Source organism: Ailuropoda melanoleuca, unplaced genomic scaffold (assembly GCF_002007445.2).
Source record: "Ailuropoda melanoleuca isolate Jingjing unplaced genomic scaffold, ASM200744v2 unplaced-scaffold2384, whole genome shotgun sequence".
Classification (NCBI taxonomy): Eukaryota; Metazoa; Chordata; class Mammalia; order Carnivora; family Ursidae; genus Ailuropoda; species Ailuropoda melanoleuca.
In genome coordinates this window covers 3,125-15,778 of record NW_023193659.1, presented here as the reverse complement: position 1 = coordinate 15,778, position 12,654 = coordinate 3,125, and the positions used below count along the sequence as shown (strand labels likewise).

At 54.6% G+C, this 12,654-nt stretch overlaps 1 protein-coding gene across 1 annotated transcript; it reads left to right on the top strand.

Moving 5' to 3' along the window:
* Positions 1-281: 281 nt before the first annotated feature.
* On the top strand, positions 282-12,170 carry LOC117798065 (dual oxidase 1-like; the record flags this gene model as incomplete). The annotated part of the gene is made up of 12 exons (XM_034650486.1): positions 282-620; positions 1,368-1,553; positions 4,118-4,364; positions 4,636-4,729; positions 4,950-5,131; positions 7,095-7,158; positions 7,851-7,976; positions 8,521-8,699; positions 8,970-9,202; positions 9,756-9,853; positions 10,138-10,187; positions 11,586-12,170. Coding segments are annotated over 12 exons (1,956 nt in total), but the record flags the coding sequence as incomplete, so codon positions are not given.
* Positions 12,171-12,654: the final 484 nt, after the last annotated feature.

Here is a 12,654-nt window from a genome sequence, read left to right as displayed (position 1 = left end):
GGAATTTCAGGCAACAGAGAAGTAATTAATGAAGGTCCAGAGGCACACTGAAGGAGGATTGGAATCTTGATGCCACCACTCGGGCTTTTGGGCCTTAGGCAGATTTTTTAATCCCTCTAAGCCTATTTTTTCTTATCTGTGAAAGGAATAATAATAGCACTTACCTCATGAAGGTTTATGAAGATTAAATANAGATTAAATTAACTAGTTCCCGCCAAGTAGTTGGCACAGTATTGGGCACACAGTAAACACTCAGGAAATAGTAGTTATTGTTCACATAGGAAGACAGCAGGACTGTAGGGGAAGGGACGACCCTCAGTACCCAAGAAGGGGCCAGGAGCTACGGAGGCCTTGACCTAACTCCAGCCCTAAGCTGGCCTCCTGCGTCCTGGCCCCAGCTGACCAGCCCTGTCTCTCCAGCATTGGAATGGCAGGGCCACAAGGAGCCCTCTCGGCCTGTGCTCGTGCACCTGCAGCCTGGGCAGGCATGCGTGGTGGACGGCAGGCTCTCTGTGCTCCGCACCATCCAGCTGCGGTCCCCGCAGCAGGTCAACCTCACCCTGTCCGGCAACCGCGGATGCCGCGACCTGCTGCTCAAGATCCCCAAGGAGTATGACCTGGTACGGCCCAGCTGGTCCCGTTCCTGGTCCACAGCCAGGCAGGCAGCCAGGTGGAGGGGAAGGAGCGCTGAATCAGGCAGGGTTTCTGGCTTCTAGTCCCTGGCTGTAGTACCTGAGAGAGAAATGTGAACACATTTATCTCACTCTGGGCCTGTGGGCTGACATGATCTGCACAGTGCCTTCTTCTTCCTGTGCAGTCTTCCCCGCCCCTTTTAAGGATGCCCCAGTGGGCCCTAGCTTGGAGTCCTTGGAAGAAGCCAGGCTCTCTTCTCTGCCCCCTGATTTTAGGATCTAGTGAATTGTTAGAGTGTTTGGAGGGGAACTGAATCAGAGGCTGATTTTCAGCTCTGACTGTCTGGCTTCCGGGCCCCTGCCTTCCTGACTCTTTTCTCCCATGTGAACAGAGAGGGAAGAATGGCTTCAGACGTGCGTCTCTGAATGCAGTTTCTGTGCCTATAAATGAGCCCGGAACTCCACCGAGCCCAGGACATAACAGTAAATCCCTTTTACAAGGGCATTCTTTCCAGTGGCCCCTGACAAAACTCATGCAAAGCTCCTGGCCCCAGGAGTCCTCGACAAATGGTTGCCCTCCCTATCGCCACTCCATAGGTGCTGCTATTTAACCTGGAGGAAGAGCGGCAGGTGCTGGTGGAAAACCTTTGNAGTGGCCCCTGACAAAACTCATGCAAAGCTCCTGGCCCCAGGAGTCCTTGACAAATGGTTGCCCTCCCTATCGCCACTCCATAGGTGCTGCTAGTTAACCTGGAGGAAGAACGGCAGGTGCTGGTGGAAAACCTTCAGGGGGCCCTGAAGGAGAGCGGGCTGAGGTTCCAGGAGTGGGAGCTGCGGGAGCAGGAGCTGATGAGGGCAGCCGTGACCCGAGAGCAGAGGAGCCACCTCTTGGAGACCTTTTTCAGGCACCTTTTCTCCCAGGTGTGTAGGTAGGCTCAGGTCTGTCCCTGTATGTCTGCCTATGGCGGTGCCCTTACCTGCACACAGCCATGGGGTGACTCCAGGGAAAGTCAGGAGCCCTGACACTAATAATCAGGTCTACTGCATTTTTGGCCCAATCACCTGGCCTCTCTGTAAGGAGATGCTCTGACATCTACCTGAGCCACTCCAGGGAGGCCACGTCAGGAGCTTATCTGTATGTGTCACTCAGCTCTCTCCTCAGGGCTGTCCAGCCTTTCTGCCCTCACTTAACTCATCCTAGCCAAAGAGCCGCAGAAACTCAGAGTCAGTATGGGGCCAGTGAGAGCCCTTGGTGCCCCCTCCTTGGTGGAATGCTGCTGCCAGAGGCCTCCTTGGGACATGAGCCCACCTTGCAGACTTCCAAGAACTGCTGAGGAGATGTGGGGAAACAAGCCAGGAAGAGAAATGCAAGGACTTGCATCCACGTCTGGCACAGAAATAAAGCAGCCTGGGTCCAGAAGGGTGGAGAGGAGAAGCTTGGTAGAGATAAGATCCCTCCAGCCCAGGCCCCACTCAAGGAGTTTGTCACCCCTCTGGGAAGAAGGAACAGACACAGAAAGGAAGGTAACCAGCACAGAATGATGACTATAAAACAGCCAGGAGCTAAGCAGTGTAGGAGTTCAGAAAAGGTGCCGAGTCTTCAGGCCNGTCAGTATGGGGCCAGTGAGAGCCCTTGGTGCCCCCTCCTTGGTGGAATGCTGCTGCCAGAGGCCTCCTTGGGACATGAGCCCACCTTGCAGACTTCCAAGAACTACTGAGGAGATTTNCAGACTTCCAAGAACTGCTGAGGAGATGTGGGGAAACAAGCCAGGAAGAGAAATGCAAGGACTTGCATCCACGTCTGGCACAGAAATAAAGCAGCCTGGGTCCAGAAGGGTGGAGAGAAGAAGCTTGGTAGAGATAAGATCCCTCCAGCCCAGGCCCCACTCAAGGAGTTTGTCACCCCTCTGGGAAGAAGGAACAGACACAGAAAGGAAGGTAACCAGCACAGAATGATGACTATAAAACAGCCAGGAGCTAAGCAATGTAGGAGTTCAGAAAAGGTGCTGAGTCTTCAAGCCGATGGACGGTCATGGTTCGGGTCAGATTTGATGCNGGCCGGTGGACAGTCATGGTTCGGGTCAGATTTGACGAAGACTTAAAAAGAGGTGAAAAATTGTTGGCTCAGTGGAAAGGAGCAGGGGGGACTGCACAGAGGTGTCTAGTAGAAGAGCAAAATAATTAATGTTTGAGGAGAAGAAACAGGGTTGGCTGACTGGGGAGAGGATTCCTGAGGGAAGTGACCATTTAATGGTCATTTACGATGTGCCAGGCACATGGCTTTTGTCATCTACTCCCCAAGCCAGTTGAACTTGAGTATGCACTAGAATGGAGGGACAACCCCCCCCCCAGGTTGGGAGACTCATTGCCAGGGCCCAGGTGGGGCCGGGGCACCTCTACTCAGCTATGGGTACCCTTGTGCTGGGGGTGCACAAGGGTGCTACCATGTCTTAGGANCATGTCTTAGGGGTAGCTGCCAGCTCTCTCCATCTGCACAGTGCTTCCAGGTTTCAAGACATTTTCCATACAATGTCTCTTGTTGATTCTCACAATAGCCCTGTGAGATAAGTAGGGCAGGTAAGAAAAATGAATGACAGACAACTGGTGAGACTTGCCTGAGGTCACACAGCAAGTGGGTGGCAAAGCTGGGACAGGAACCCGATCTTTTGCTTCCAGCCCCAGGCTCTTTCCACTAAAGCTCCTTGTTGGGAGCAGCAAGGTCTGCGTCATGAAACCACAGCCAGGNGTCTGCGTCGTGAAACCACAGCCAGGCTTGGACTGGGGGCCCCCGGTGGACAGGCAGGCAAAATAGGTGCTGTGCCTGAGGCCTGTCTGCTTCCCTCACCCCCTGTTCTGATGCTGGGGCAGCCCCTGGGTGGGCTAAAGATAGCTCACCATGAGAATTCCCCTTGCCCAAGCCCCACTTTTTCTCAGCTCAGCTGAGGCTTTTTCTCAGTCAAAACTCCTTAGGGTCGAAGAGCAAGCTCGCATTGATAAAAGGTCAGTTGAATCTGAGGCTGTGGCAATGTCTCAGGAATTCCAAAGGGAGGACTGTGACCTGGCCTGGAAGGGGCTAGGAAAGGGAAAGTTGCCAGCAAACAAAGTCACTTCTCTCTCTTAGCCTGCCTCGTTTTCTCTGTGTGTTTACTTCCCTCTGTCTGTGTCTCTGAGCACTTGGAAGAACATGGCGGGCCACGACTTCTGAGTTTTTTTGTGCTCAGNCGACTTCTGAGTTTTTTTGTGCCTCTTAGTCCCAATTCCAGATCATCTGCTTGGGTCAAGTGTGCATCCCTGGTCCAATCAGCTAACACAGAGGACCAGGGCTCTGTAGAACAAAAGGCCCTAGGGACCACCTGCAGGGCACGGGTAGGTGCTCAGGAGACAGGGTGCTGGAAGAGGTGGCTCCTATAAGCCTCAGCTGGACTTCAAATCAAGGAAACCCTGTCCCCTTCTCTCTCCCTCCCTCTGTTGCTGCCCAGGTGCAGGTGCTGGACATCAACCAGGCGGATGCAGGGACCCTGACCCTGGACTCATCACAGAAGGTATGGGAGGCCCTCACTTGTGAGNGGGAGGCCCTCACTTGCGAGCTGAGCAGAGCTGAGTTTGCTGAGTCCCTGGGCCTCAAGCCCCAGGACATGTTTGTGGAGTCCATGTTCTCCCTGGCAGACAAAGATGGCAATGGCTACCTGTCGTTCCAGGAGTTTCTGGACATCCTGGTGGTCTTCATGAAAGGTAGGGGAAAAGGAAGTGATCGTCCAGGTAGGAGAAGATGGAAGGGGCTAGAGACTGTGGCTGGAAGGTAGCTGACCTGTTGGAGAAGGGGAAGTGCCAGTGCCTGGTCTCCAGCCACGGCAGACATCTGGGAGCACCCATGTAGAGATCAGGAAACAGAGTGACCCTTTGTTGTGATCAGCAGTGGGTCAGACTCATGTGAGGCCCCTTCTGGTGAGCCTGGGGTTTAGGCAGGTAGGTTGGGGCTCTCACAGGGTCCTCCTCCTCCCAGGCTCTCCTGAGAAGAAGTCTGGCCTTATCATCCTCATGTATGACTTTGATGGGAATGGTCTCATTTCCAAGGACGAGTTCATCAGGATGCTGAGGTTGGTCCTGTGGGATGGCCGGAAGAGTGGGCCAGGACAGGGCCTGCTGGGGTAAGAAGTGGGGGCATGAAGGTGGGAGGAGGAGGGTAAAGAGCAGGGGCCATAGAGCCGAAGACTATTATAACTAGGAGGGGGCCCTTCCATGTGGGCTCTGAAGGCCCTCCTGTCCAGGCCTCAAGCTTCTTTTCAGGGCCTGATGGTTTCCCTCCCCCAACCCCAGGTCCTTCATCGAGATCTCCAACAACTGCCTGTCCAAGACCCAGCTGATGGAGGTGGTGGAGTCCATGTTCTGGGAGTCTGGCTTCCAGGATAAGGAGGAGCTGACGTGGGAGGACTTCCACTTCATGCTGCGGGACCATGACAGCGAGCTGCGATTCACACAGCTCTGCATCAAAGGTGGGGGCCTGGCCTTGGGGCCGACTGACGTAGCCATTAGACATAGCAGGCACAGTGCATAGGGCCCACCTACGTTTAGGAGTNGATGCACACATCACGCTAGGTATGGAGGATACAGCTATGAGTGGAAACAGTACCTGACCCTAGAGGACTTCTAGGTGGCAAGAGAAGAGAGGAAGCTGAACACTGTGGCCAACCAAGAACAGGAAATTTTGGGTGGGAACTCTTAGTGGGGTCCCTGAAGAAGATATCATGTGCCACATCCTCTCAGCCCACCTTGTGCTCACCCACAGCTGGCAGGCAGTTTCTATGTACCCTGACAGTTTCCTACCTCCAGTACCTGTTTGCCTCTCCTTCCTTCTCCACCTGAGGCCTGGAAGACACTTAACTTCCCCAGTGCAATATTCAACCAATTGGTGGATAGATTCCCTGGCTTCCTCCCTGCTCAATAGGGAATTCTGAGGTGTGCCCATACAGTCCTCTCCAGGCCATATTCGCCTGAGCTAGGGTGTCTGCTCGCAGGGGAGGCTCTGGGTTTTTTTGCCTTTATATCCTTTGGCTGAGTGCTTGGTTAATGTTGCTTGAGTGCATGGAGACCCACTTCTCTTGTCCTTCCCCCTACTTCCTGTTCCACCTGTGTCTCAGGGGGGTGGAGGCTAGAGCCGGGGTGAGGAGGGGGCAGGTAGCAGGACTCTCCGTGGTCTACTCTGAGCTGTTACGGTACCTTCACAGTTTCTCACTGGGGCATGTTGAGACCAAACCCAGCCCCTCCCAGGATTACAAGAACTTGGGGGAGCTGAGCAGCCCAGATGTGGGGGCANTGGGAGAGGGGCGAGTTGGGCAGGACACAACTGTGGCTCTGGTCAGGGCTTCCACAGCCCAGGGCTGGAGGAGAACTACTGGAGTGCAGACCCAGCACTCCCGATTCTTCAGCCTCTCACTTTTCCCAGGCAGCCAGGGCAGTAGGCACCTGGGCCTGAGGGCTGAGCAGAGGCAGGTGCCTCAAAGTGAGCCCAGGCCAGAGTCCTAAGAACATTCAGCCCCTGGGGTGGAGGACCAGGCTGCGGGAGTGAGGATTATGTAGAAGGGTAGCTTTGAGTCCTATTTAGTTTTGCTTTTAATTGTTGTTGTGCCTTGTTGTTTCCTTCAGATTTTACTATGAAACATTTTAAATGTACCTACAGGAAAGGTACAAGAATAGCTCAGGAAGCATCCCTTTCCTAGATTTCCCCATTCACCTGCCTTTTGTTACCATTTTGCCACATTTGCTATTTGTTGAAATTTGATGGATAAATATCTATACTTTGTTGTAAACATTCTGATTTCATGAAATTCAACTTAATCACTTGTGCCCTCTGATGTAGACCAGGGTAGTCGTCAAGATTAGCTTAGCACTCGGAAGTGACCTGGAGATTCCCAGGCTTCCTGTTAGAACATGGCTTTGCAGCTCAGTCCTGCCCTCCCCTGCAATGCTCAGGCCAGACAGAGAGGAATGGGTGGCTCAAGGGAGAGTATTTCCCCCCCAACATATTATTATGAACATTTTTAAACACAGGAAGGTGGAAAGAATTTCATGGTGATTCCATATATGCACTACCTGGAACTACATTTAATTCCCAGGAGGCTTTAAGCTGGAGGGTTTAGCAGGGTTCTTGTGGCAGAATGGTGTCAGCAGGCAGGTCGCACAGTTTCTGAACTCTACCGCATAAGCCTGATTCCAGTCCCAGGAGCGGGGCTGAAGGTGGACACACATCCAGGGGACACTGTCTGGCCAACAAATTCAGGCCTTCTCCCTGCCCCCTCATGGCTGGGTCTAGCTCCCACTGGGGGAACAGGCTGGGGCTGGGGCACCCAAAGGCAAGGGTACTGGCCAAGGACCCTCTACAGTATGGATATGGGGTGAGTGCCAGGTCTTCCTGGGCTCTGGGCCCTGAGCTGTTCCCAAGATCAGCTCTGTGTTACGGGGTAGAGGTGCCTGAAGTCATCAAGGACCTGTGCTGGCGAGCCTCCTACATTGGCCAGGAAAAGATCTGGTGAGCCCTGATCTGGGAATGTTGGAGGGAGGGATGGGGTCAGGGGGGTTGCCTTTTCTCTCCCCAGAATGCCTGGGATCAGGGGCCCTACTAGCCTATGTAGTGTCTTCATGCAAATTAGAAAAAAGGGCTCCTTGCTGTAGGCAGACACAGCCCTGTACCAGGAAGAGCAGAGAGCCTGCTGGACTTCAGCACTCACCTGCTGCCAGGGTCAGATGCCCTTGTGAAGGACACAGCTTGTATGTGTGTCCCCAGGATCTAACTCATTCTCTCTCCAGGTCTCTGTGGGATGTCTGCTGGCCCCTGGCTGAGAGCTCTGACCCCTCCTCAGCAGAGTCGGTCTGAAGAGAGACCAGGGGCAGTGAGGATCAAGTGGTTCAGGTGGCCAGAATCCTATCTCTTTCATTCCTGTCCTAGTCCCTCCCCCAGAGTGAGCGCTCGCTGTCCCCACGGCAACGCTGACTTGGAGTGGACAGCACAGAGACTGCAGTGCCCCACGGACACAGACCCTCCCCAGGAGATTCGATGGAGGTTTGGCAAGAAGTACGCCTGCTCCTCTCCTTAAGTTCATGCATCCCTTTAGCATGCAGGGCTGCAGGCAGGATGAATAGTTCATGCCCAAGCAGATCACAGTCTGACAAGGCGGTCTNACTCAGGTGGCCAAAATCCTATCTCTTTCATTCCTGTCCTAGTCCCTCCCCCAGAGTGAGCGCTCGCTGTCCCCACAGCATCGCTGACGTGGAGTGGACAGCACAGAGACTGCAGTGCCCCATGGACACAGACCCTCCCCAGGAGATTCGACGGAGGTTTGGCAAGAAGTACGCCTGCTCCTCTCCTTAAGTTCATGCATCCCTTTAGCATGCAGGGCTGCAGGCAGGATGAATAGTTCATGCCCAAGCAGATCACAGTCTGACAAGGCGGTCTGCTACATTGATAATCATGATGTCCCACCAATGAATGTTGTGACAGTGGTCAGAGCAAGGAGCTTCAGAGCTCAAGGAAGTGCTCACCTCTGCCTGGTAAGTCAAGGCAGGCTTCCTGGAGGGGGTGACTTCTGTGCTTCCAGTACAGGGTGAGAACAGAGCAGGGTGAGAGTGGGGAGCTGCAGACTGGGAGGGGACAGGGCTGTCCGAGTGTGAGTGGGACCTGGGCTAGAGGGAGTGCATTCCCTGGGATGAACTGACCAAGTGAGCACTGCAAGGCTGTCCCTAGTCTGACAGCCTTATCAGAGGAGTGTGGTAGGGCTTTTGGGGTCTGAACCCTGCTTGGCGTGAGCAACTTGGTGCCCTTTCTCTGCTCCTGGGAGGTGGGTTGCACTGGGCGGGGTGGTTCGTAGCCAGAGCCAAGACTTCCTGTCCCCAGGGTAACATCATTCCAGCCCCTGCTGTTCATGGAGGCCCACCGGGAGAAGTTTCAGTGCAGCCGGTGCCACCAGACCTTGCAGCAGTTCAAGCGCTTCATCGAGAACTACCGCCGTCACATCGGCTGCGTGGCTGTGTTCTACGCCATCAGCGGGGGCCTTTTCCTGGAGCGGGCCTACTGTGAGTGTGGGCAGCCCTGGGGTCGGGGCTCCCATGGGTGCATGGGGCCTGCTTGAANCCATCAGCGGGGGCCTTTTCCTGGAGCGGGCCTACTGTGAGTGTGGGCAGCCCTGGGGTCGGGGCTCCCGTGGGTGCATGGGGCCTGCTTGAACGGAGGCTGCAGAGGGGGCCTGTGTGAAGGGGTGGCGGCCAGGGCGGGCCCTTGACCCGCCTCAGTGGCGCTCTCTCCTCTGCACTGCTCCCCTCTTACCCGCCTGGGCTCCCCAACAGACTACGCATTTGGGGCTCACCACATGGGCATCACGGACACCACCCGTGTGGGAATCATCCTGTCCCGGGGCCCGGCCGCCAGCATCTCCTTCATGTTCTCCTGCATCCTGCTCACCATGTGTCGCAACCTCATCACCTTCCTGCGAGAGACCTTCCTCAACCGCTACGTGCCCTTCGACGCCGCCGTGGACTTCCATCGGCTCATTGCCTCCACGGCCATCGTCTTCATAGTCAGGGCCCGGGAGTCCCAGGGATTCTGTTCGTGTCCTCCTGCCCCTTGCTGCCTGCCCCTCCTCTCTTTTGTGCTTGAGTGTAAGTCCTAGATGTCCTTCTCAGAAGGATGGAGCTGGCCCGTAGTGGTGTGAAGTGAGCCCAGGAGCCCCGCCCCCCCCACCCCTGCCTGGTGCCTCTTCCCATGCTTTCAGGGCCACCTCCCCAGCCTCCAGCTGACAAGTTAGCAACAGCCCAGGACGTGGGCACATCATGTGTGATCTCTCCCAGTTTTTATATTGGAAAACATACTCTGTGAGAGAAACCCAAAGAATGAACTTCTAATGGTATAATTTCAGACTCCTGTGGCTGTGCTCATGGATGATATATATGGGGCACAGCAGGGGTGGGGAGGGACAGGAGGATGGCTAGAGACCAGAAGTGCAGACCCCAAAGGTCCTTCTTCAGGACCCCAAGGCTGTGTGGCTGGAGTCCTCCACCTTGGGCTGAATGGGTTGAGCGCCCCCACCAGGCTGCCTCCTGGCTCACTCCCACCCTGTCTGGTCTTCCTTAGTCTTGCACAGTGCGGGCCATGTGGTAAATGTGTACCTGTTCTCCATCAGCCCGCTCAGCGTCCCTTCCTGCCTCTTCCCTGGACTCTTCCACAACGATGGGTGAGTGAGTGGGTGACTGTGTGCGTGTGTGTGTGTGTGTGTGTGTGTGTGTGTGAGTCAAGGTGGGGGGATCCTTTATGGATGGAAAGAAGCAAATTCTCTTGGCTCAGAGGAGAGTGTCACCTTCTAGGCAATGGGACAGACAATGACTAGCTGGAGCCCTGACCCCAAGTGGGCAGAAAGGGAGACTGGTGCCTGGGTTGGGGTGTTTTCTCTGGAGGATTCTTTCTGGAAGTCCCAGGCATCTCCTCTCAGCATCCTTCCTTGCTTTCTCTTCTCCACAGGTCTGAGTTTCCCCAGAAGTATTACTGGTGGTTCTTCCAGACTGTGCCAGGTGAAAGCCCTCCCTCCTCTGAGTTTCTGGGTCTGGCTCTGAGCTCTGGGCTCTGGGTTCTATCTGCCATGAGGCAGCCCAGTAACACTCACTCAGGTCTCACGGTGGGCCAGGCTCTGTCCTCTGGTCTTGATGACTCTCCTGGGAAGTAGGAACCTCTGCTCTCTAGTCCTTCTCTTGGGAGCTTGGCTGGGCTCCTGCCCCGACTCTGAACATCCTTCTTCCATGGAATGAGAATGGACCCTGCCCCAGCCTACACACCTACCATGACAGTGGCTTTGAGGAATGCTGTGTCCCAGCTGCAGGGTGAAGGGACCAGGCTCGTCAAACTAGGCAGAGANTAGAGACCCCTACCCCTTGTAGTCTCTCTTGACCAGGGCTGTTTAGGGACATATTCCTTCCTCCCCATAATCACCCGTTTTAGAACTATTAGCTGTGAATCTATTCAAAAGCTTCTTGAACCAATTCATATTTTCAGTCTGTTTCCTCCCTTGGCATAATACATTTTCTACACTCCTCTCTGTGAAACACAGCATTTTTTTTTTTTAATCCTAAAACAACCTGCTTTGAACTTCAGAGTGCTTGCTAATTCTTGCACACTGGGATTTAGTGGATAAGGCTGTGTTTAGGCCCTCCTCTCTGTTCAGGCCTTTACAGGCTTTGGTTAGATCCCTTCTTAACCTCTGCTTTTACAGACTGTAGGGCTCTAATCTTCTTAATTTCTGCCTCACTCCTCCTCAATCACTTGAGGCGCCGTTCTCTGGCCCTGCACTCCCGTCCTGAGTCTAGTATTCCTCTCTTGTGTACCCCAGGCCTGGGATCTCCTGTGAGAGGAGGGTCCTCCCGCCAACTCTGGGCTGAACCCAGGGGGCTCGGGTGGTCGCACTTCCTCACTAATGGCGCCACTGCTCATGCCGTGGGAGCCAAGTCGGGGGCTAGGGGGACGTAGACCAAGTCTTGACTCCATGAGGCCAGGGCCTGCAATGTCCAAAGTCCAACCCAGAGGGCCCAGAGTAGATGCCCCGCACGTTCAGTCAGTCAGCACAGGTGTAGATGAGGCCCACAGGGTGCGAGCCCTACAGAAGGTGCTAGGATTCCGTGCTGAACCAGCAGCCTGGTCCCTGTTCTTGTGGGCCTGACAGTCAGGGAAGTGACAGACAAAAAACGAATGGCACCGGTCCTTGAAAAATAACAATCAGGACAAGGTGTTGGAGGGATGAGCAGAGTCTGTTGAAATAAAAGGCACTTGTGATCAGTGGTGTGGGGAGAATAGAACAGAGGTGTAGCCTGGGCTTCCATGGCCCCCACCCAGAGCAATGAAGTGGAATGGGACCGTGACCCATGGCAGCCCCAGAACAGCCCCGCTCCTCCGCTCTTCACCCCGTGTTCATTTTGCAGGCCTCACGGGGGTGCTGCTGCTCCTGGTCCTGGCCATCATGTATGTCTTCGCCTCCCACCACTTCCGGCGCCACAGTTTCCGGGGCTTCTGGCTGACCCACCACCTCTACATCCTGCTCTGCGTGCTGGTGAGGGCTGTCGGGGTCTTGGCAGGATGATCCCAGGGAGGCCATGAGGGCTGAGACATCCGTTCTCCATCCCCTTAGTCATTTCAGGAATCCCCTCCACTTCTCACATCACAGCTGGAGAGTATCGTGTAGGGCTGTCAAGCAGATGGACCCCAGGCTGCAGCGCTTGGAAGATGGGTGCCCTGGCATGGGTCTGGCGGTAGCAGCCCTATCAGGCTGGTCGCATTCCTTGCAGACACCCCCCACATCATTTCTGCCCAGCCAGTCATTCCCCAGTTCCGGTGGTTGGTGTGAGCTCCAGGGTTGACCACCCACATTCAAGAGAGCATCACACTTTTTTTTTTTTTTTTTTAGAGAAGTATATCTTAATTCTGTTCTGCCACTTTTGTTCTGATCCTGTTTCCTGGGGTGTTTGCATCCTACTCAGCAAAGTGCCACTTGTAGAGTTAACGAGCTTGCTCAAACGNCAAGCTTGCTCAAAACATCTTCACTTGGACTGTTGATGAGATGGATTTTTAAGAGTCTACTTGTTCCCTTTCCTTCTCCTTGAGCTCCTGCCTCCCTTCCTTCACATTCCCTCCCTTCCCTTGTCCTCCTGTTCCCTTTACCTTCCCTGGGTTTGCCATCAGTTGTGTCAGCTAGTTAGTTCCAGAGGTGACTCTGATCTGTGCTTGGCCTGCCTTCCTCATGGATACAGGCAGTTCCCTAAAGAGCACCTGAGGGTCCTGCTGAGAAGCTAAACTAAGTCCCAAGGCCCCAGCATCCCCACCAATGATACTTGCCCATCAGCATTTAGAAGCGCAGAGCCCAGATGGTTGCCATCTGTCACCTGGCTCCAGGCAGAACTGCACAGTCCTGAAACAGAGGGAGAGTCCATCATGGCCTGGGTCAAGCTGGCACCTGTGGGATGCCCTGCCTCCTCCAGGTGCAGTTCTGTCCTT